The 25,562-nt window shown below is 46.3% G+C and overlaps 1 protein-coding gene across 3 annotated transcripts in view; it reads right to left on the minus strand.

Moving 5' to 3' along the window:
* Mfhas1 (multifunctional ROCO family signaling regulator 1) overlaps positions 1-25,562 on the minus strand; it is a 90,149-nt gene that overhangs the window by 7,380 nt on the left and 57,207 nt on the right. Inside the window, exons 2-4 of one of the 3 annotated variants that reach the window (XM_038325285.2) lie at positions 7,955-8,081; positions 5,518-5,644; positions 516-625 (exon numbers count right to left, since the gene is read on the minus strand). In XM_038325285.2, coding sequence (XP_038181213.1) covers positions 518-625; positions 5,518-5,644; positions 7,955-8,081 — 362 coding nt within the window. In that variant the 3' untranslated portion in view covers positions 516-517. The remainder of the gene's footprint in view (positions 1-515; positions 626-5,517; positions 5,645-7,954; positions 8,082-25,562) is intronic. The other 2 variants (XR_005284978.2, XM_038325286.2) reach the window with 2 other exon arrangements.

Here is a 25,562-nt window from a genome sequence, read left to right on the forward strand (position 1 = left end):
AAGGAAGGAAGGGAGGAAGGAGAGAGAGAGAGAGAGAGAGAGAGAGAGAGAGAGAGAGAGAGGGGAGAGAGGAGAGAGAGGAGAAAGAGAGGGAGGAAGGGAGATTCAAGGTAATGCAGTGGAACCCCAAAACTCAAACAAACTTGAGAAAATAAACATTGTTTTTACAAAGTTACATGAGGTGTTAACTAACTTGCTCTCTTCCTAGTGTTATTATAGACTGTACAATAAGGAAATTACACACACACACATACACACACACACACACACATACTTTCCCCCCCCCCCCAACATAGATCTAAGATTCCCGACTCATCATACTATTGCAAGTCAAGCGAAGAATGAAGCATTTTGCTACTTCTCGGTCCCAAGCATCAGTGAGGCTACACACGAGTGTCTTGGACTCTCTGCCCTATGGATGCTCTTCATCCCCAACCACCCCATTTCCTCCCTATGGGCTCCAGGTTCTTAGGGCCGTACCCATTCCAGAGACTCTGTGATTCCCAGAGACTTACCCTTAAAACTTGGTGCTCCTAAAGCCACAGATTGGGTACAGTAAAAATGGTAGCAGAGGGAAAGAAGCACTATCCTTTCCACTTAATTGTCCAAGAAAGTGTGGAGATACCTAAGCAGAGAGGGAGAATTCCAGGATCAATGTGGCTGACGGGAGACTACAGAATTCAAGAAATACAGTTCCTCCCAGCCAGGAAAGGCAGCCAAGTCATGGGCTTGTCCCTCCTTGCCAAGGACAAAATAAATAAATCAAATCATCGGAGAGCCTCCAGACAGGCAACCTCCACACGTAACTGTAAATACCAGAAGCCCCCACCCCCTCCACTTCTGTTTAAAATTTTGTGGTCAATGAATATGGTCCATTGTGATAAAGCCAAATTCAGATCATTCCATTTCCCCTTAAAATGTTTGCAGATCCATATTAACTAAACGAGGGAGACTTTAAAATTCTTGCCTAATTATTTGGTGAGCTAAAGGCCACAGTCTTCACCCGATTGTATATATTAAAGGGTATTTCAGTGGGTCTTAAATATCCTTATGTCATAACAATGTTACTGCAGAATTTCCTGTATGAAACAATCACTGCTTTTCAGAATACTTAGAATAGCAAGAAACTGGTATCTACTGGACTCTCGCTGAGATGTGAACTCTACTGTACACAGGCAATCATCAAGGTTTGTCAGAACAACTGAAGTTTGCAATGCCTATCTCAGCTCTGCCCTCTATTGTTAATCCACTCTGGAAAGTGCAAATGCTTAGCTCAACACTTTCAAGCCACAAAGAACATTTTTGTTAATTCCATTAACACACCATCTGCCTAAGTCAGAACTTTCTTTTTTAAATAAAGATTTATTTATTATGCATACAGTTTTGCCGGCATGTATGCCCGCAGGCCAGAAGAGGGCACCAGATCTCATTATCGATGGTTGTGAGCCACCATGTGGTTGCTGGGAATTGAACTCAGGACCTCTACAAGAGCAGCCAGTGCTCTTTACCTCTGAGCCATCTCTCCAGCCCCCTAGAACTAACCTCTTTATTCTCTATGAACTTCCACCTCTTCCCAGGTGATGGAGCACACAGACATGCTACCACCACAAGAGAAAGGTCAACTATTAAGAAATAAAAACCAGACATTCATACATCCTGCACGTTCCAGGATCAGCTCACTAAAGGAACCACACAAAAAAACATGTGTGGTATGCCAGTATACTGGATACTGGGAGGTAAATGGTTTGGGTTTTGTTGGTTTTTTTTTTGGGGGGGGGGTTACCCTGTTGAATCCTTTCTGGTCTTCCAGGAAAATTGGGGTTTCTTTATAACAGAGTACACACAGTTTGGTTAGTAGAGGACACTGGTTAGAATTTCCTTGGAAAGAAAAAGAAAGCAATATTCAGGTGCAGGACACCTGAAAACGAAGAGTGGCTGGCTATCTATCATTTGCCCAGAAGCTCCCGCACCCACAGACTATAGAACAGTAAGGGTTTCAATCAGAAAAGAGACTGCACAGAGCTAGGGATTCACAAACAAAAGTGCAACAGATTCTGGAATGTTGACCAGCGTGTGCAGGTGACTGCAGAAGTTGGGAGATCACGGAGCATAGGACTCTTTCTTGTCCAGAAGGTGACAAAAGAGGGCAGAGCTGAGATATGCATTTCAAAACTCTCTCTCTCTGGAACACCTTGTTCTGCTCTGGTTCCCCCCAATCTCTGACTCTTACAATCACTGGGACCCCTTCCTACAACGGCCCCTAAGCATGGCGGGCAGGAGTGTGACAAAAAAGTCCCATTTGTATCAGAGCACTCAGCAGACATTTATTCTCTGCATCTTGACCAGATGTGAGTTTCAGCACTAGCTGCCATCTACCACACGGAGATACTTCTCCAATGAGGTCTGAGAGCCGTACCAATCTACAGGTAAGAGTTTAGAGTGCAGTGTGCTACTAGGTCCAAAACAGCAGTAGTAGGCTACCCTTAGGTTCTTGGCTAGATTTGTAGTACCAGGCATGTGTTTCCTTCTGTGGAGTGAGCTTTAAATCTAATCAGAAAAGATTTAGTTACCCACTAAACAGTCCTGCCTCTATGGCATCCACGAGCCTACTCTGCCATGCTGGTTGCTCACTGTAGCTCACAGAGTTTATTGGTGGGTAAGACAGTTGATGAAAGCCAACCAGCAGGAAGAACCTTCCTGAATAGTACCAACTTGATTTTCCCATTTCCTGTGACCAAAGGACATGGTATTTTCAGCAGTAGGGTCATAACGTCAAGTTCAGGTGAGTAACCAAGAGAAAATGGCACTAGCCTGCATTGTTCTGGGGTATCACCAAGGCACTTCAACCAACAGCTCCATGGAGGTATCCTTCATCTGGCACTGGGCTTTTTTTTTTTTTTTTTTTTTTTTTTTTTTTTTTTTTTTTTTTTTTGGCATCGTATGGCTTCTGGGAAGAACATTATCCCAGAATGCCAGAATGTAGGATAATGTGTAGGATCATTCCCAATAAATTCTCAATCCTCCACCCTTAACTGACAAGCTGATGGTTTCTGGGGGAGAGTCAGTTTTCTGTGAGGCTGTAATCCTAGCAGATGGCCTCCCAACCTATGATCACATGGGCAGCACAGAGTGGACTTAGTGGATTATTTCAAACAAACAACAAACAAACACAAGAGCATGAAGTTGGGAGGAGCCGCTGAATGGATCTGAGCATAAAATGGAACTAGGGGAAGGAGTGGTGGATCATTAAAATATATGTCCCTATGAAATCATCCAAAGTAAATATTTTTCAAAGTGTAAAGCAATCAACCTTCTATTTTCTCTCTACTGTTCCCACTGCCAAGTCCACTCAGCCTCCTCCTGCCCCTCCATCTTGAGACTGCATCCTCAGATGAAACCAACGGCAGATTGAGAACACTGGTGGTGGAGCCAGTGTACCCGTACTGGCCATACACTTTCCGTCGCCATCAGTCTCTAAATTATCTGATGGAACAATTACAGTACTTCTAGTGTGTCAAACTAATCTAGAGGCGATATAAAGTCTACAGGAGGGTATGCAGAGAGGACATACAAGTTCTATGTCATTTTATTTAATTAATAAGGTATTTTTTTTTCCAAGACAGGGTCTTACTATGTAGCTCAGGCTGGTCTAGAACTCAACATCCTCCCGAGTATCAGGATTATAGGCAAGCACCACAGGCCCAGCTTGTGCCATGTTATAACGAGGACTTGAGTACCTTCTGATTCTGGTGTCTAAGAGAGGTGGGGCTTTGTTACAATCCCCAGGTGGTCACCAATTCCTCACATCCATGGGATAGCATGCTTGGATGTTGAACTGTCAAGAGGCTACGACTAGGAAGTTCGGAAGGAAGCTCCTCACCTCCGTCCAAGCCACTCAACCTCTTCATTACCCAGGAAACAAGGGGCTGAGAGAGATACATGGTGCAGGCCAATTACTTCATTCTGTTTGGACTGAGATGTGCCAGTAACAAAGGAATTATGAGAACTTATTTCAGATTTAAGAATTTGCTTAACACCAACACATCAGCCACCAAAACCATTCTGGAAAATGATACTAAAGACACTGGCTGCACAAATGAGGTGCCACATTAGATCAGACACAAATAATGGCAGTTAGCACTAGATTCTTCTTAAGGTGATGGGGATGCTTTAAAATAAGACAGTGGCGAGGAGTGGAGCAGTCACACCATTTAAAACACACCGAGAATCATCAAGCACTGTGTAAATTAGACATCATCAGGGCTTTCGAACTGTCTGACATACTCCATGTTGAGGACTGCTATTGTTTTTTTTGTTTGGGTCTTTGAGCACTTCTGCTATCAGATTCCTGGCCAAGCACTTCTGCTATCAGATTCCTGGCCATCCCATGATGTGACCACAATCATGACTTTATGATTGTAAAGGGATCCTTCACCAACATACTTCCAAAACATGGAAATAATTCACATTTGAGCAGATTAGCAAAGTGCACAAGATGTCTCCAGGTTCCTATTTCTCCCCCAGAGCAAGAAGGGCAATGGGGAGCAATAGCATCTCCTCCATTCCTGAAACCTCTTCTCCATGGAATGCTGGGAGAGGCCTCAATCACCCACTACCAAGACAAGTCACAGCGGTAAGCCGCATGGAGAATGAGCCCTCAAACAAAGACCTACTCTGAGCCCTCAACCCCCAAACCTACTATTTACTCCTTACTTCCCACCTCTCTTTCATAGGAGAAAAATGCCTGGAAATTTCTGTTGTTTTTTTAATTGTGTGTGTGTGTGTGTGTGTGTGTGTGTGTGTGTGTGTGTGATGTGGGTGCGGGTGCAGAGGCTAGAGGAGACCCAGGAGCTTGAGTTACACACTAGCGTGAGCCATCCCATGTAAATGCTGGGAATCAATCTTGGCTCCTCTCCAAGAGCAGGTAGCACTCTTAAAGCAACGGCACTGCAGAGTCCTCTCTACACACACACACACACACACCCGGCTTTTGTTGTTGTTCTTAAAAGTTTACAGCTGGAAAGTTTCCTAAGTAAGGAAGAGAAGAGATGGGATTCACACGGCAGTACTAAATAGCCACCATTGAATCTTTTCTGCTTATAAACTCTACCACTATTTCACATTCGGCTGAAGGCAGTCCATCAAATGCCAAGTCTCTGCTACCCAAGGAGAGAGGAAATTAGGCAAATAAAGGCTTGGACAGACTTCTTTCAAAGCATTAAAAGACCAAAGTCAAGGACAGAGGGCAGGGGTTTATTCTGGTATCCGGGACTGTTCTGTTTAGCACCTGTTGTCCCAACATATTAAGGAACATACTTTCTGGGACTCTTTATCCTTTATTGACAGGAAGAGAATATGACCCCAGCCAAAAGTGGTTGACAGCACTATTGCGTATAACCAGGTTCTCCTTTGAAGTTGACTTTGCAAAGGTCCAATAGGGAAAGCAAAGGACTCTTGGCTGAGAGGCCATCCTTAGAGGGACAGAGAAACCAAGGAGATAAAGTCCAACAAACATACTTTAGAACCGACCCGGTGACTCCAGTGTCTCTCCAGAGAGGCCCACCTGACTACTGTCTCTGGACATTCCGATGCATGTGCCTGCTGAGGACAGTCCGGTCCTGCCCATCCGCCTGTATATGGGCTGCTATAGAGGAAGAGATCACTTGTATGAGCTACTTAACTGCCTGGAGCTGAAAGGGCAGGGTTCAGTCCTGGGTTGGTGGTCATGCTGGGACAGCAAGCCTCAGGCTTAGGTCAAAACCACATGACTCAGTGGCTCCCCCCTCTGACTGCTGTCTGTGGTTTTGGACACACAGTCAGTTATCATGCTTCTGACATCCCAGTGGGCGTGGCCTAGTCTGCATATTTGCTCTTGTTTAGCGCTCACGGCTGGGATGTGTGGATGCTTCAGACTTCATTCCACAGGCAGAGGCTCCTATCCAGAGTCATGAGAAGGAGCATTTATCCTGGTCTCCGTACTAAAAAAAATTAGTCTTGCCAAAGATGCAAAACTTTCATAGTTAGGGAATAGCTCTTTACCTGGAGATGAGAATTATACCACCAGACAGCTCATATTTGCTACGTCAACAGGTTTTCAGACCCCAGGGGTGTTTCTCTCCAGCAACTAGAGAGATCTAAGCCAACAGTCATTCCAGTGATGCCCAAATCTAAAGATGGTTGTTCATTTAGATTCAATAAACTGTCAAGGAGAGGCTGATAGTATGGTTTTGTTCCCAGGTTGATAACGGGGTCTTTCTGTGGTAGACTACGAAGCCGCCCATGGGACTGGCCTGATAACTCTGGCTCTGTGCCACCAGGGAGTCTGGCACAAGCCGATATTCAACTCCTGTATCTATCTTGTCTATTAAATAGCAAGGATCCATGTGAAAACAAGAGATTAGTGTCTCTAGTGGCTCAGGCACATTTACATCAATACGAAATATATTGTGTCCTGAACCCTGCTGCTTCTATCATACCCCTTTATCCCTGCCCTGGTGGGTCTGAAAGGCAAGGAGCAGTAGGCACAGATCCAAAGAAACTGCAAGGCTGGCGAATGCCCGGGTTGTGATATGTTCAGGGCAGGGGAGATGCAAGTTAATAGGGCTCCTTGTGTGATTCCACTGGGGTCCCTGAGAAGCACCTCAAAACCCCAGTTTCCTAGCGTTACCTCGGGGATGGACGATGCTGGGTGCATTCTAGATAAAAAGAGCACCCTGAAACTAGTATTACAGAGGAATGTCCCTTAGGTGCTCGGGGTAGTTTCCAGCACAGCTCTATTGGAAAGGCTTTGCCTAGCAGGCTGTCCAGTTTGGAGGAAATGGGGGCTTTGCCCTTCTACTGCTGATGTATTACAACATCACGGAGACCTGGCTGTACAGGAAGCACACGACAGGAGGAAAACTGCCCTGCCTGGGTGACACCCCTAACCACAGAGCTCTGGCATATGGCCAGACAGCAGGTTCCTGGTGAAGAAAGCCTGGTTTTGTCTACCTACATTGACTGGATGACAGAGAAGTCACAGAGGATGACAGAGAAGTCACAGTTCTCAAGGGCAGACTTTCAAATGCCTTATAAAACTGTGTTCACTGTGTGCATGTATATAGGGAGGGTAGGCATACTCTACGGCCAGCAAACCAGGATGCTGCCCGACTGTGGCGCTGTCACCAAGACAACAAGCTTCAGTCCCGGAAGGTCTGTGGTTGCTGATTTACCAACTTCGAGTCGTTTCACCTCGGTTTAAAAGCAGCCCCCTTGGTTTCTAGTATGACAGAAACATACAAGTAAAAGCCTCGAGCCAACAGGATGTGTCTTCTGTAGACTGTGCAGCATATATCCTGTGTGAATATTTATCTGCACACGTGCATTCCCCGTCAGTTCATTTGGGGAAAACGCTGTAGCCAGTCCACAGTCTTTGCTTTTCTGGGACTGATTAAAGAATGAGAGACCCCTGCAAAAATCAGATCATTATAGATTTTTCTGCAGGCTTTTCTGATTTAATGGTCCCTTGCTGTTCTTTGAAGTGAAAGCCGTTTAATTCTGCAATGACAGTTAAGAGCGCTCACTTGGGACAAGAATGAGGCTCACGTGGACCCTAACAGCTTCTCAACAAAGCTCTGCATTAATGCTATTGGGGGGGCATATATTTTTTTGGTTGTACATACCAGAAAATAGACTACAAGCTAATGAACTATATGTACATTTCAAATGAGTAAACTCTGTGGTTTATGAATTATACATCTGAGAAGCTTTTTAAAAAAATGTTGACCTCATCAGCAAAGTAAAATATCACACAAAGGCAGGAAAAATAAGTTTCTATTTGGCCGCTTGAGATGCGCCTGCCCTCTGGACTTTTCAAGGTTTATGCACACACGGTTGAATTTGGCTTTGGGCTATCACAATTGCAGAGCCAGAATCTGCAACAAGGAACAGGGGCTGGTGGGACTGGGGAACTCACTTGGAACAGGGGCTGATCACAGTCGGTGTAGGTGGATAAACCAAGGCCACATTCACTCGCTCGCTGCCATTCTTGGGACAGATGATCTCTGCCACCCCTTCTGGCCTGGGCTGGCTCAGCAACTCCCCTGCAAAGGAGAGAGAGAGAGAGAAAAAAAATCCTCATCAGGAAACAGGTCCAAAAGAGTGGGATTCTTTTACACAGAGAAATACAGCCCTTTCAAGGTGGGGAAGGGAGGCAGAAGGCCAGTAGTGAGGAAGTAAATGGTCTATAGACAGGGAGACAGAGAACCAGCATGTAGCCAGCATGGCTAGACTGCAGGGTTCCAGTGCCAGCTGCCTGGATGCTCAGCACGTCACCATGGAGAGCGCTCTTATACGTGATGAAGGCAGTGTGTGACCTCCAGACAAAGGAAACACCTACCATGATCACCTTTCTATTCCAACTGACTCCTGAGGTCTTCATGCCAGCCAGGCAGGGCTGCCAGTGAGGGGCTCGTAACTGAGATTTGGGCATATGGGGTTTTGGCAGAGCTAGCAGGCTCGCAGCAAATCTCTGTGTAAATGATCTGGACAGGCGGCAGGCTCAAGGTGTTAACACGGTAAACAGCAGAACCACAGTCCAACCTCCCGGACAAGAGAATTTCCTGAGTGCCAAGCCGAAAGCACATGGTATTATCACATGACTAATAATAGACTACTTCTGCCTGGTAGAAACATGTGATTAACTTAATGGATTAACTCAATACCTAAGAGAAATCAGACACTGGGCACACCTGTATGTCATCTTTCCGCCATGAAATCATTAGCTTTTCAGGACGAGCGGCAACTTCCCCTTTTTAGCTTCCCCCTGGCAGATCCCTCATCCGGGCACCTTGTCCTTCCTCTTCCTGCCCTCGGGTCCAGTCCTCCAGGCTTCTTTCTCTGCTTAGAATACTCAGTCAACAGTGTCTAGCTTGTTTTTGCCCGATGGCCCTGCTTAAGCCCAGAAGCAAGGAACTCAAACCAAGGACACAAGAGGCATGCCAAATTGGGGAAAGATCGTACTGAGGTTCATCAGTTTTGATGGCCATTTGAAGTTCTAGAGACTCCAAAGAATATGCTGATATATAACGACAGAAAGTTCTTTTGCGTTGAATCCTGTAGTTAAATCGGCAAGGTGGCTCAGTGCGTTATGTACTTGCTGCAAAAGTCTGATGACCTGAATTCGATCCTCAGAACCCTCATAGGAAGAGGAAGGAAAGAACTAATTCCACAAAGTTGTCCTCTGCTTCATATACCCACCATGGCATGCGCAGCCATACATACATACACACACACACACACACACGCACACTCAAACACACACATTTCAGCTGAGCTGACAATGATGGAGCCCATCCCGTATAGAATCAGAACCCTGGAGTGTACGAACATCATGTTAAGTCTTTATGGCATCCCATTGAGGGTCCATCCGCATTTCACAAATGAAGAAGCTGCCGCCTCACTTAGGGTTTCTATTGTTGTGATAAAACCCATGACCATAAACAAGTCCGGAGAAAAGGGCTAATTACAGCTTACAAGTTTCAGGTAACAGTCCATTGCTACTGGGAAGTCAGGGTAGGAACTTAAACAGGGAAGAAACCTGGAGGCAGGAGATGAAGCAGAGACCATGGAGAAATGCTGTTTATTGGCTTGTTCAGCTCAGGGCCTTCAGGCCAGAGATAGCCTTGCCCACAGTGAGCTGGGCCCTCCACATTTACCATCAATCAAGAAAAGGTACCACAGGTTTACCCAGAGGCCAATCTGGTAGGGGCATTTTCCTCAGTCGAGGTTCTTGTGAGACCAAAACAGGAAAAATATACCTTGCGGGTTAATGGTTCTGTTTGCACTTAAGACAGTTAAGAATACATTTCTGTTTGTCCTCTGTTTGTTTGAGCCATCTGTACTGGATGCGCTGGATCACACGTGGGTAGTAAGTAAGTGAGCAGGAAATACGTCAGGATGTATGTATGCTTGCCTCTGATTGGATGTAAGCAGGAGGTACATAGGCAGGAAATATGTCAGGATGTATGCTTGCCCCTGATTGGACCAGATGGGAAATGCAATAAATTATGGGTTTTTAAGCTTCTGCAAACTGTGACTCACGGCTATTTTCTGGGAACCCAGAGGTGGACCTAGCTAGAGCCCATCCACCTGGCCAGTATTTAATTAAAGACTTCTGGAATTTTGACTCAAAATTGTGGGACTGGAACTCGGCATTAACAGTTCTCTCTTCTGGAATGATTATGGCTTGTGTCAAGTTGACATAAAACCAGCCAGCACACTACTACTCAGGGATGTTATAAGATGGACCCAGCAGCAGGGTGACAGACATGGGGACCCAGGCTGGAAAACCCTCTGCTACATCTCCAATTCCTCCCCAAGGCAGGCTGTGCTTCTCCAGTCAGGGTGCATCTTTCCTGGAGGAACTGCTTAATAATTTGCACTGTTTTAAAAATGAATTTAGGCACTGCCGTATTTATACGTATAGGGGCGCATTAATTCCCCAAATGGACCATTTTTCTGTGGCTTTGCACACTAAGAACAGCCACTAGTCCATTCACCAAATCCCCACAAATATGAAAGGTATTGCAAATGTCAATCTAGTACCATCGGCTGGTCTGGGAAACACCTATGTGTCAGAAAACTGCCTGTCCTCCAACACCGGCTAGGGAATGATTAGAAACAAAGACGCCAGCTACGAATGGAAACGGTAAGTGGTGTCAAAGCAACACAAGGGATGGAGTGAGAGCAAGTCAGAGCTCGCCGACACCTGGAAGCCATCCGGTCTAGCATCCATGGCTAAGCCAGATGTCTGAGTTCTAACAGCGTTGCTAAGAGCTGTGCATCTGGGCAATCCAGGCAGCCTACAGCGAATCACAGAACCACCAGGGCCTCCAGCACAAGCGCCTTTCAGCTGGTCCTGGCCAGGCCTCTCCTGGCTCCTCGTTGGTATTTTTAATTAGAATCCTAAGATCACCCGGGAGCCTGAGTACAGCTTGGGATTCTCTGTTTTCCCCTTGGGTATCCTCCCCTGATTGATTGCCATGCCATGTGGGCCCCAGCTCCATCTGCTCTGGACTGCCTGCACACCCAGATAGCAATTGCAGGTGCCAAGCCCTATCCCTTGCACGGATCCCTGGCACCAGCTATACACAGCTGTTTTATTGTTGAAGACGCTTGTAGTCTTTGGTGAGCACGAGGCCAGTTTTTTTTTTTACAAGACAGAACTGGATATAAATTGCAGATTTTTAAGCCTTGGTTACCAACTTCTAAAAACCAGCAGCCTCTCTGCCCTCTTGACAGAGTCAGGTAGACAGTTTGGTTTAGGCCACGTCTGGTCGTGTTGTGGGTGTGGTTTAGCCCTCAAGGGCCATGTGTCAATGGTTTGCCCTATGTATTAAAATTCTGAGAGGAGATGAAGACAAGAGGGAAATCTTAGGCTAATCACCACCATGTGTTTAGAAAATGGAAAGACTCCTATCCCCGTCCCTGGCTTCTAATGTTTGGTGCGATCTGTCTTTCCACACATGCTTCTGCTGGGGCCATCTGCCGTGAGACAAGGTGAGCAAAGAGGGCCCTCGCCAGAGCCAGTGTCACGGGGTTTGAACTTCCTGCCTCCAAAACCATGAACTAAAGAAACCCCTTTCTCTACACAGCTCGCTTGCCTCAGGTGTTCTGTCATAGTCAAGGACAGTGGATGAATACACATGGAAGACGGTACATGTGAAAAATTGGCTTGATGGAAAAAAATAACAAAACGAATACACAAATAGATCTTCATTTCAAGTACACCCATACCAGCAATAATCTATTGTACAGTGCCAGTATTCTGAGGAGTGATCTATTCTAAGAAAATTTGCCTTAGTAGAAATTGAAGAGATGTCAGAAATACATACGTTACTGAGGAAAACAACGGATCTAAACGCCCTTAGCTTGAACATGAGTTAGAGCTTAAGACGTGCACTGTTTGGTGGAGCAGCCACCTGATGGGTGTAAGGACTGCAGAAGATGGGGGTCCCCGCCTCAAGGCAGGGCTGTGAGAGCAGGAGCCTGGCACCCAAAGGAAGACAGAGATACAGAGCTGTGGTGGCATTTCAACTGTACTGTAATAAATAAAGACTGCCTGAAGATCTGAGAGTAAAGCAGTCCCACTGGTCAGCCTTACAGACCAGGTTATGGTAACACACACCTTTAACCCCAGTAGCCACAATGACACGCACCTTTAATCCCAGTAGCCACACTAGTTGCCATAGAAATCAGGTGGTGCATGCTTTTAATGACGGTGGTGCACGCCTTTAATCCCAGCCCTAGAGAGGAATATAAAACAGGGAAGACAGCTCTCGGATGCAGTCTCCTCCTGAGATTCCAGGAGGCAGGATCACCATTTCAGACTGAGGTCCAGGTAAGAGCCAGTGGCTGGCTGTTCCGCTCTTTGGATCTTCAGGTTGACCCTCAATTACTAACCCTGAGTTTTCATTTAATCATGCATCACAAAAACACTCAGTCCTGCTCCTGAGTGGTAAGAGAGTTCACAAGAGATACTAGCAGACTGTGGAGGAAAAGAAGTCAAAAGGCCCAGTGCTACGGGCTGGAGGCTCCTCCGAGATCCAAACGTGATCCCCGGGTGGCAGGTCTGCTGGTCAGCTGCTGCAGGCCTTCAAGCTGAGGTCTTGAGTTGGCCCTTGGGTCACTGGACGCATGCCATTGTAACTGTAGACCCCGAGTCTTCTCCTTTCTCCCTGCTTCCTGGCTTAAGATGTGAATGCTTGCTCTGCCAAGATGAGCTGTCCTTGTGCAAACTCACAAACTGCCCGGCCTTGGCTTTAACTCCAAAATTATAAGCCTGAGCCAAACTCTACTTCAAAAAGAGCCTAAGGCTCCTTTCCACAGTACCCGCCCAGAGCAGTGGTTCTCAACCTTCCTAACGCTGCGACCCTTTAATACAGCTCCTCATGTTGCAGTGACTTGCAAACCATAAAATAATTTTCGTTGCTACTTCATAACCACAATGTTATCATAAATATTGAACTGAAAACAAATCTGATTTAACCCAGGGAAGAAAATCAACAACAATGCCCACTGGATCAATGGACATTAAATGAGTGTGTGCTATGTGCTGGATGTTGTGTGTGTGTATTATCTCAGTCCTCACAACCGTGTAAAATAGGGAAAGTGAATCTCAATACATAGAAAAGGAAACTGGGCTGGCAGACGGCTCAGATAGTAAAGGCACTTGCCAAGCTAATGACCTGAGTTCAAACACTAGAACCTAGAGACTCCCATGCCTTCCTCTGACCTCTACATGCTGAGAGATACATGTATAAACACAAACACATACAGATATATATACATAATACACATATACATATTTACACATACATCCATATACATGGGGGTGGGGACAGCTAGTCAGCCAGACACAAAATAAAAACATAATACCAAGGAAGGCTTACAGGATATATAATGTTCACCAATGATTGCAAGAGGAATTAGTGGAATTTGAACCAAGAATTGCTGAATTCGACTCTTAAACACCATATCAGAATGTCCCGTGACAGGGATAATGTGATAATTAAATTAGATAACACATGGAAGACACCAAACACTATATCTGGCATCTGATAAGTTTGAGACAGGATTCTATAGAAGCTGAGTCTTCCAAATATATAAAGAATTCACATAAACACACGGTCAGCACCAGATCGCCAGCGGTGAGACAATCCGGTAGACCTTCAGTCACCACATGCAAAACTGTACCTCGCCAGAAACTAAAAAAAAACTCAAACGAAAACATTTGATTTTATTATACATCTGCCATCCATAGCGAAGTAAGCGAAAACAATAATTCCCAGAGAGGGCAGGCACTATGACAAAGGTAAGTTTACGGAGGACATTATAGCAACAAATTAAGGAGAAATTACATGAGTCTGGTATAATTGCATTTCTAAAACTTTCTTATGGGGCTGGAGAGATTACCCAGCTGTTTGCTAAGAATTCTTCCTGCTCTGTCAGAGGACCACAGTCTGGGTCCCAGCACCCACCCAGGCAGCTCTACAAGGCTGGAACTCCAGATCCAGGGGATCTGACACATCCCTTTTGATATCTGTAGGTATCTTCACATACACACACACACACAAACACACACACACACACACGCATGCACGCACATATACACACACATTCTCTGTAACTCCAGATCCAGGGATTTGACACATCCCTTTTGATCTCTGTAGATATCTTCACACACACACACACACACACACACACACACACACACACACACCACACTCATATACTACACACACTTGACAAACAAATAAATACAGCCTGCCTTTATTTCTGACAAAAACAATAGGATCGCTCTCTTTATAATATGGAGAAGTGTGTTCACACCCTCAAATATCCTACAATAAGGAAATGCTACTATAAGACACGACAACAAGGGACACTTTATAGAGTATAAAGGTTATGAGGGTTGCGTTTCCATGTAAACATTGAAGCTTTGTCTAACATAAATTCAGAATAAATAGGTCCTTGGGGACTAAATGCTCTTAATTGTTCACTTCTTTGACACTTGGCTTTAAGTGATGGGCTTTCCTTCTGGGGGAAGTGCACACTTGGGGTCATCAGCGAGGACATGGAAGAGAAGCCTCCTGAGCGCATCCTGGTGTCTACTGAGGCCACCATGCAGCCTCCCGTGTGCCTCAGGCTGTGGAGGACTGCCTCATTGCTCAGACTCAAGATTCGTGCCAGGAAAATGACAGGCAACTCTTAACTGTGTTTCCCTCAGTTAAAGAACAGAACACCACGTCCTACTAGGACATTAAGAAAAAAATCAACAGCTGATCACTGAAATGAGCCCCACCCCCACCCTATTGGAGCGCTCCACAATTGGGCATATTATGTAAAAACACTAAAAAGTTATCAAACCAAGAATGCAAGCCATTGTGTTGAAAGTCAAAATGTTTGTTCAGGACAAATAACCGGATCTAGGCTAAAGATGCCAGGTATAAATATCATGGAAAACAAAGAACTTATAAAATTCACACAGATGATATCCAGGGAGAAAACAAACATCCAGACCATAAAAGAAGAGACTGAGCGAATGGATAAAAAAATAGGAGACAGACTTCACAGAGTCCTGCTCAGTAGAAATAAGAATAAGTAGAAATTATCTACACACAGGTCTTTACAGCCAAGGCGAGGAGCACAGAGAACATTCAAGACTGAAGAATATTCAGGGGAAGAAACTTGGCAGTGAGGCGGCCCTCCAGGAGGCTGAGATGCTGACCTCACTGGACAGTATGAAGCACAGGTCCCCGGACTGTGAATTTTGGATCCTGCATTAACCCCGGTGAGAACAGTCCACGTTCAGTTAACCAACTAGCAGGCTGGAATTGACCACCGGTGCCAATAAAATCACAGGTAAGTTGTCTTTGATCGATAGATAGACAGATAGATAGATGCAAATGCCAATTAACCCACAAGAGCAGCAACAACAAAACAAAATCATCATCCTCTTCTAAAATGATGACTTGATTTCATCACGAAGCCCTGAGCTCTAGTCGACTTTACAAGGGGGAGGAAGTTGTTACCTCCATCTGTTTGTTCACCGCTCGTGTCTGCTTTGATTCGGAATGGTCCTATCTATCTCCACTGAGTGTTCATGCTCGGAATGGTCCTATCTATCTCCAGTGGGTGTTCATGCTCGGAATGGTCCTATCTATCTCCACTGAGTGTTCATGCTCGGAATGGTCCTATCTCCACTGAGTGTTCATGCTCGGAATGGTCCTATCTATCTCCAGTGGGTGTTCATGCTCGGAATGGTCCTATCTCCAGTGAGTGTTCATGCTCGGAATGGTCCTATCTCCAGTGAGTGTTCATGCTCGGAATGGTCCTATCTATCTCCAGTGTTTATGCTCGGAATGGTCCTATCTCCAGTGAGTGTTTATGCTCGGAATGGTCCTATCTATCTCCAGTGAGTGTTTATGCTTGGAATGGTCCTATCTCCAGTGAGTGTTTATGGTCTGATCATCAGGAAGTAACGAACGTCCAACTGCTTCTAAACGTGCTCCAAAGTGCTGACAGGTGACAGTTACAGGAAGAGCAACTACCATAATCACGACTTGGGTGACTCACACAGCATCCCCACCCCGTAGGTCTCGTTGTACAATGTCCTCGGGTACAAGCGACAATCTCCACTTCTCAGTGGTCCTCGGTGGCAGGTGTACCATCCAGGCAAACAAGCTCAGTGTTTCCCTAACATGTGCTTGCTAATTACACAAGGCTTTCGCCCTTTTGAGAGAAAGGAGAAAGGGACACTATCTTAGGTACAGCAATCAAAGAATTCCATTTGGTCCATGGGAGTCCCTGGGGGGGGGGGCCATCACCCAGGACTCTTCTAGACTAACAAGGGGTGACTTCAGAAGGTTCAAATCCACTGCAAAGGTGTCCCTTTACAGACTTTTATCTGGGGCAAATGTGTGAAGGAGGCCAAGGCAAACAGGAAAGAGCTGGCAGGAGGCAGAACGCAGATCTGTAGGCAGGGCTAGCTAGGCTGAAGGAACGCTCCATTCAGATGTGAGAGAATGGACTCACACACAGGGCACACACGTGACCCTAACTCCATGTTCGTGAGTGAAAGTAGGAACGGTAGGCCTAAATTTGTGGTCAGGTGGATTTGTCACGAGCTGTGCCGCTGTCTACGTGACATTTTCTGGATCACCATCCTGTGACAGCATATCAGGAGTCAAGGCCCCTCCCTAGCTCGGTGGCAGGGAGATCAACTCATGACTGTTTGGTGCTAGGTGCTCTCCAAACCACAGCTGGGCTATAGAAATGACTATTTTTTTTTTAAAAAAAAAAAAAGGAAGAAAGAAAGAAGGAAGGAAAAAGAAGACCTTTCTCTCATAATTAAAGAAAACAGAAAAAAAATTCTTTTGCGGCACGGTCTTACACCATCACCCAGGCTGAAGGAAAAGCACTAAGTAGCCTGACCTGGCCTAGATTCACAGTGTCTTCCTAGCTCAGCCTTTCAAGTGCTAGTGTTAGCGGTGTGAGCCATGATGCCTGGCTACAAAATCTGTTCTCTACCTTTGACAATAATAAAACATAGCAGGTGAAATTGAAGATCTAATATAAGACTACTCCTAATTCTGCCGGCCTTAACTTATAACCCTTTAGAGAGGTACTAATAATACCATACATATAATTACGAGGATTTGGGGTAAATATTCTAATATTAATGTTCTATGCAATATTCTGAAAGATCAGAATGGGGGAGCTCTAGCCTTGGATCACAGAGCCATTCCTAAAACACGTGGCAAGACGCTCACGCAAGAGAACTGAGGGGCAAAGGTACCGGCAGCGTCTTTTCGAACTCCACCTGAGGTTAGCACCCCCCCCCCCCCTCACAGTACAAACTTAGCCCTTTTCATAAAGCCAGCCCCCTTTCCTATTTGTGACCTTTCATTCCCAGTCCTCATGGCTTCCCTGCGCTGTCAACATGAACTTCCCTTTCCTCTGGCACTCAGGCCTAGAGTGAAGCGCCACATCTGAGCATCCTCAGGCTTCCTAGAGATAAGACCCTGGTGGGGACTTCAGGAAGATTCCACTTTGACGTGCGTGGCTCTGACACTTACAAAACAATATAATAATATAATAGTAATAATAATAAAACATCTCAGGAGACATTTTGACATGGCTCATTCTGAGTTTATGAAAGGACTCCAGGGAGGCTATGGGAAGCTGTGTCACCTACATGGAAGGACTTTGCTTTGGGTTCAAAAGAGAAACCAGCAAGAAAGTAAAAGGTCATTTTCTGTCCAAATTCTCTTAACAACTATCCTCAGCATCTCCCCTAGTCCCAGACTAGCCCAGACACTATACAAATAATGAGGCTTGGTGAGGAACAAGACCCTTTGCTTTAGATTCCACAAGAGAATTCTCTAAAGTAGTGATTCTCTGTGGACCGTGACCCTTTGGGGGGTGTAACGACCTTTTCGCAGGGGTCACATATTAGATATCCTACATTTCAGATATTTGCGATGATTTCTAACAGTAGCATATTCACAGCTATAAAGCATCCACGAGGATAATTTTATGGTTGAGGAGTCACTACAACATGAGGAACTGTATTAAAGGGTCGCAGCATTAGGACAGTTTTCTCTAGAGGGGCTAAAAAGTAAGTCACCTTATGTCCTAGAGAAAGCAGAGCCAAGGGAACTCTGAAGCTGGCCAGAAGGGATGTGAGAAGAAATCTTAAACAATCGAGAGCAAACATAAGCGACAAACCCCCTCTACCCAAGAAAGAGAAGAGCTGTTCAAAAAACGCTCAGGTAAGTAAATCAACAGGGGACTGACATCGGAGGCCACCTAAGGCTTCTACGACATGCTTTCCATGGTGTAGAGGGGGCTGCTCATTCATGTATGTATTTAACTATCCACAGCAGGAAGCATGCACACGCAGTAGCAATGTACCGGAAGACTGACCAAGCTGCTAGCTCCGCTTCTGCTGTCTGCAGAAGCCCTGCCCCTAGGCGTCCTTAGAACATGCAGAGGACACACCACCCTGTCCTCCTTCTTGGCCCCTGAAAGCGCCAGGCACAGTCTGACCCGGGTTCGCCCATCTGGAGGCAGAGGAGCAGAGAGAGGGCCCTTGCTTTCCCCACCATCCCACTCCATCCCATGCACCTTCCCTCCAAGTGTGTGCCTGCCACTTGGCTCGTTTTCAGGACTAAGGGCTTTATATAAATACAAATCCACCCAAGAAAGGAAAACTATTTCTCTTTTTCCTGCTCTGGCTAAAGTTCCAGCGCACTTGGCTGAGGATTAGACAAACAGTGTAGATCAAAGTGTGCTGAGGGGCTGGGGAGGGGGAGGGGGAGCAGATCCTCCTCCCCCCCTCCCTAGCCCTCCCCACCTCACACTCAACAAGATCATAAAAAGCCTGCTCAGCTGGGCTGAAGAGCTTTCGAAGGTGACTCTTCACTTGCATAGCCTGTCACCTACTTCTGGGCAAAGGTTCCAGGCTCTGAGACTTGGATACAGCCAGGCCAGAGGAGTTCACACTGGAAGGTTCCCTCTCCAGAGGAAAGTAAAAGGAGATTTATGGCTTGCAATCTGAACCGCTGGCCTGTAGGCCTTATCAGCATCCTCTGGTTTTGCAACACCAAGGGGGCGGGGCTGGGAGCTCTCCAGAAATGTGCATTCACGTCTCTGTCTCCTAACAAGGAAGCAGAGGGATTTCTGCAGCTTCATTCCCTTCTCCCCCAGAGAGAAACTGAAAGAAGAGAAATGAGATTTGGGACTGGGAAAGAAAGGGTGGGGGTGCTTCTTAAGGGGTTGGAAGACAGAAAAACCACAGGCCTGGAGTGAGACACAGTGCTTCAAGGCCAGACAGAGGCTTGACCCAGCTCCGCTTCACTACGTTGCACAGGAATGCCACCCACACGTGTGAACAGGCTGAGAGGGGACATATCCCCACGCTCCTTAGGCTCCTTAGCCTCGACAGCTGAGAGCTGCAACTCCAAACAAGAGTTCTCTTTCTAGGTGGTTCACCACGGAGCCCAAGTTGGCCTCGAACTAATGATCCTCCTGCTTCAGTCTCGTGAGTGCTGGCGTTGTGGATGTGTATCGTGGCTCTTTATTTCTCAGGTGTGTCTCAAAGCAAACAGAGGCAGTGGGCATCCAAACTGAAGCCCAAACCTACAGGGTTCAAGCTAGGAGACTGCCATGAAAGCATTCAGGTCTGGAGAGAGGTATAGAGGCCAACAGAGATTAGGAAGCCATCCTGAAAGGCTGCCTCTCGGCCAGGACTCCATCAGGTGAAAACTCTGTGTCTCATGTTGCTATATCCTCCCATGACCGTGGCGGGGGGTGGGGTGGGGTGGGGTGGTGGAAGGGTGGTGTAGCTTGCTCAAGCTTTCTAATAAGCAAACTCATTCCAACCGTGAGGGTGGAGCCATATGTGACTTAACCATTTCTGAATGACTCTGCTTTTCAATATCATAGCAGTGGTTCCCAGATCCAGACATAGAGACTTGGGAGGGCACCAATATTCAGAATACGGCAGCCGTCCGTCTTCAAGACCAGCAAACTGCTTGACAGCAGGAAGAACGCACTGTGTCTGTTCTTCTCGACTGTGGAGCTGGGGCATCTCCTAAACTGCACTTGTGAGAAGGCAGCAATGCCGCTTCTGCTGGAATCTATTTACGGCTATGGCACTTAGGAGCCACTGTGATGGTTATAAAAGGATGCCCGGCTGGACCAAACCCAAGTCAGAGCTGCACAGTCACCTAAGTGGATCTAATATTAACAACCTAGTATCTAACAACTGAGGGACACCAGCATTTACCACTGGCTGGTAAATGCTGTAGGCCCAAAGAGTGAAAGCTAACTAGAGGCTCTAAGTTCCAGAGGGGAAGCAGCAATATGGGCATGTATCTAATGACTCCTGCTAAGGGCAAACATGGAAGCTCTGGTGTTTAGGGTAAATAGCTCGAATCAGCTGGACACAGGAAGCCTGACTGCTCCCTCCTCTCCTTTCTCCCTGCCATCCTGCCTTTCATAGTAGAACTTGAACATGAACCACAACTGGAGCTGACCCAACACTATTCTACCAAACATCCAGGAGACTTGGATGGTGGTGTGTGAGGACAGTAGCTCTGTTCAAATCAAAGCCCACAAGGAGTTAGTGGCAGACGTGCAGAATTAGAAAACGGGCACTGTTTTCTCTCCATCAGCTCTAATTGTTAAGAAACTGAACTGAAAAATGAATACTTGCCATAATACTTTCTTTCGTCTATAGGGAAATTTTTCTTAGCTCGAAAGCAACAATAATAGTAAAACAAAAGCACTTTGTTTCTTAAGCTGAAAAATTGTACCAAATTCCATCTAAGCTCTGTAAGGGGAGCCTGACCGTACCCGTCTAACGCTACCAAATTACTCTAACGAGGCTGCTTGGGATGAAAACGGACAGGCCTTCACCCATACACACTTGATTTTCAAAATAGCAACTGGCCCTGTTCTCCTCAGTCCCGCTCCCTTCTCTCAGGCCTCTAATAATGCCACTGAAGTAGGGCATCTACTGCCTGGTATCTTGAGTCCCAGCCCTGTCTCCTGGCAGCCTTGGTGCCCACAAGCTCCTGTGCACAGACAGGAGAGTGCATCTGCCCTGTTTGCCCTGGCTGCAGTTCTATCCTGCACGTCTCCACTCCCAGCCTTGCACTCTGCTGGGGACTGAGGGCATGAAGGAATTACGGCCACCAGCATCTTTCAGGATACTGTGGACTTTGTGGACTAGCCTGGAAACCCAACCAGAGCCAAGGCTGTGTCAGGGCTCTATACTCTGCTTTACAGACAGTGGGAGAAGAATTTTTAAGAATGTAGCCCCTTTATGGCTAAAAGTATTTCATAGCATCGAACAGCAAGCCTCTTCTGCATACCACACAAACCTACTGAGAGGGACTTCTGAGACACCAAGCCACAGAGAGTCACGTGACAACTTTAGTGGAAATTGATCTTATACCTACTTCAATGCTCAATGAATCTTCAGATTTTTTTTCATAATGCAAAATGTACAGAAATTTCTAATTTTGGTCTATCTGTCTGTGTGTGTCTGTCTGACTATTGAAAAGATGGCTTATATTCTTACTCACTGAGTTCCCTGAACCTCATTTTTCTTAACGGTTAACTGTGAATAGAAATATCTAATGTATATCTCATAGGAATGCTAAAGGAATTTAAATAATGACAATTCGCACTGACCTAATCCTAGGCCAGGCACAGAACAGTGGCTTGATAAATGTTTCCTTCCTTTCTCCTTCCTTCCTTCCTTCCTTCTTTCCCTCCTTCCTTTCTTCCTTCCTTGTTCAACTAAAATGTAAAAACCCAAGTTTCAGTAAAAGTAACTTCTGGAAACACAGTCATCATTGCAAGGACTTCATTCAAGGTTCCCACTTAACTTCTCTAAAAATCTCCGTGTCTACCAATCAATCCCGTTCTACCTCAAGAGCAGCCCCATTCTCTGACGGTCTCCCTCTTTCCTACGTTCCGGAGGGAAGGATGTGTGTACTTCCTCCATAGAAGGCCTTCGGCAATTCTAGTTCAGGATGTTAGCTTCGGGGGTCTAGCCACAAACGTTGTAGGCAAAGTCTGGAGGGTTCACTGCAGGACTGAGTTCTGAGCCAACAACTGAGGACCGATAGCTGGGTCAGGATCAGAAGGCTGGATAGATAAAACCACTTGCCACAAGGCAACATCAGGCAGCCAACTGAGAAAGGACTGGAGAGAGCTGTCCCTGTAACTTTCAAATAGAATACAGACATTGTTTCTATTATGCTACCATTTGACACTCTATCCTCCCCCTCCCCCATGCAAATGAGCATGCGTGTGTGTATGTATGTGCACACATGTGTGTATGTGCATGTGTGTGTGCACCCGTGTACTCACGCCCAGAGCCAGTCAGTTCCAGGAGGAGGAATGATGAGAGGCATGGAGAGATGCAATGATGGTGTTCATTTCCTCATCATGCTTTTTGTACTTTTTATAGCCTGTACTACTAAAAATAAAACAAAATAACCTCGCTGGGCATAGTAGCACATGCCTTTAATCCCAAGAGGAGAGGTAGGCAGACTTCCGTGAGTTCAAGGCCAGCTTGGTCTACAGAGTGAGTTCCAGGACAGCAGAACTACACAGTGAGACCCCTGTCTCAAAATCACCAAACAAATGAGAAAGACATTTGTTTAAATCAACAACTGAATGGGTTTCATAGACTTCTGGGTCCTCCCTAGAACAGTGTTATGGTTGGAATCTGTTATGTCCCCCCACCCCTCACATTTTCAATGTTTGTTCTCTAGCTCAGAGGGAGTTTGAAGAACCTTTAGTAGGTAAACCTAGCTGCAGAACTAGGTCATTGAGGAGTAGACCTTTGAAACTTATACCTGCCCCGGTTCCTGCCTTATTCTTGGCTTACTGGTTGACTGTGGCACAAATAGCTCTCCCTTGTGTTCCGCCATCATAAACCGGGCTGCTACGTCATGCCCGCCCCAGGAATGAACTCTCTAAGGTTGAATGAACTCTCTAAGACTGGAGCCAAAGTACACCTTTCCTCCTTTAGCCTGCTTCCGTCAGGTATGACGGTCATAAAAGTGTCAAAGGAACTGATATAAACGATTTGTCTTACGTTTTATCTATTAATATTGTTATTTCATATCCTGGTATGGGTGTTCTGCCTACGTGAATGCCTGTGCATCACACTCCTGCCCGGTGTTCACAGAGGCCAGAAAAGGGTGCTGGATTCCCTGGAACTGGAGTTAATGGCAGTTGTGAGGCACTACATGGGCGTTAGGAATCGAACCCAGGTCCTCTGGGATAGCAGCCAGTTCTCAGCTGCTGAGCCATCTCTCCAGCCTCATTGTTTATCTTTTAAATGTTTTATCATAAAGGTTTGTTCATATATGCTAATTTAACGTAAGTTAATATAGGCAGGTTTTTTTTTTCCTTTTTCTTTTCCTCTGCTTCCTAAGTTTGCCTGATGTGTGTGTCCTTCCTTACTCTTCTTCATTTTTTCATTCACAGTGGTATTTCGTTGATTTCTTCTCTTCCTCACACACTCTTACCAGGGGTGTAGCTGCAAGCGTTCATTTCCCTGACACACACTGCCATTAGAGAAGTATACTTGTGATTGACAGCCTCCAACACTTAATCTCAATGCACACCCCCAGCCATTCACACTAACAACTGGACATACACAAGTCCCCCCACGTCCTAAACAACAGCCTCCCATCTCCATGGAGCTGAATCCTCATGTCCTCTATGGTTCTCCACAGGCTCTCCTTGGGTCCCGCCCCTTCTCTTAGGATGGGACTACATCAGTGGTGCCCTTGGCCATCCCCTAGCCTCTGGCCAGACTTGTAAATGATGGTTCTGGCTAAGCATGGATGTGATTCCAGGCAAAAGTTGCAGTGCTGTTTGTAGCATGGAATTGAACGGCCCAAAAGATGACTCTTGGATGACTTTACCAACCCAAACCACACATTTGATTAAGACAAGATAGACAAGTGGTAGAGGAAAAACTCTAAAGCATGTAGAAGCTTCCGGTTTCATTGTCCTTCCCTTCCCTCCTGCCTCTCAGAGCTGGCAGACATGAGAGAGTCAGGGCATCAGAGCAGGGACAGTAGCTGGCCACTGTAATGGGGACACACTCTCCTCCTGCCAGGGGTCTGCAGGCCCAGCAGCCACTCCCTGCCCATCCCTTGGGTGTGCAGGAGCAGATGCTAGATGGATACAGAATGATCTCGGGGTGGGGGCGGAGGGGATTAGCGGTCTCTGTGGAAGCTTACAGATGCCTCTAAGGCCACCTGGCAGCAGATCCGAGAATCTTAATAAGGAGGGGTGGGGGAAATAAAGGGTGCTTGCGCTAAGCCTATTTCCACCCTGCATTTCTTGGTTCTTAGATTTCAGTGGGGCGGATTCGCAGAATACAAGTATATCTAGGCAAGAAGGCTGGCGTAGAAACGCTCACCTCCCAGACAGAATTTAGGGCTTCAGGGCAGTTTTAAGTCTCTCTGGATGTCAGGGGTTTGGGGAATACAAATGAGTCACCCACTGTTCAATTATGTCAGAGCCCCACATTTATTTGTTTAATGAGAGGGGCGCAGCTTTTAAAAATCCTCGCTAGACAGTAGCAATGGTTTAAAACTTCCTCAGATGTGTCTCTGGGGTACTGAATTATAGCACAGAAGCCCCTCCCCACACCCAAGCCTGAGAAGTCCATTAGTGAGCAGGAGGCAATTTCCCGACCCAAATTTCTTAGAAATCACCTAGATGCCAAAGACACTGGGTTCTCACAGTACTGTTGCACTTGTACTCACAGTACTTCAGGCACTTCCCGTTTATCTTCCTTTTACTTGCAGTCCAAAATGTCAGATGGGAAATTCCACAAAGAAGCAGTTGCTAAGTTTTATACTGTGCAATGTTTGAATATCATTTAAAAAAAAAAAGCCACTGTCTGTCTGTTCTTCCTGGGATAGGAATTACCCCTCCATCATGGAATCCCCGCTGTGTTCCTGACCATTAGTCCGTTAGCAGCAGTCCGTTAGCAGCGAGTCCTGTTATCATATTGACTGTTGAAAGGCCATGGTGCTTTCCAAGAAGCCTGTGCTGACTCTACAGGAGCCCAAGGCACAAGGATGTGGATGCAAAGCAGGCACCCAAGCATAGGCAGCAGGCACCAAGCATAGGCAGCAGGCACCAAGCAAAGGCAGGACAGCCGACCTCCTGCTTCTCTGGCTTCTTGCAGCCACACTGCCAAGTGGCACCCTCAGAGAAGTATTAGGGGCACCGGAGGTCTTGGAAGGACAGTTGAAATGGGACAAGTGGCCTACAGATAAGGGTAACTGCTGGAGTAGGAGCTGGCGAGCCTCAGATAACCCTTCATCAACAGACAGGGCACTACCATCAGCAGAGAGCGGCTCCCAGATCTACTACGTTCTGTCAGCGAGTCCCTTGGCAATGAGTCTGACGGCTCTACCCTGAGTTTCTGCATCTCCACCGCAGAGCTCATGGGGTTGTTGCAAGCATAG

Source organism: Arvicola amphibius, chromosome 4 (assembly GCF_903992535.2).
Source record: "Arvicola amphibius chromosome 4, mArvAmp1.2, whole genome shotgun sequence".
In the NCBI taxonomy this organism is placed as follows: domain Eukaryota; kingdom Metazoa; phylum Chordata; class Mammalia; order Rodentia; family Cricetidae; genus Arvicola; species Arvicola amphibius.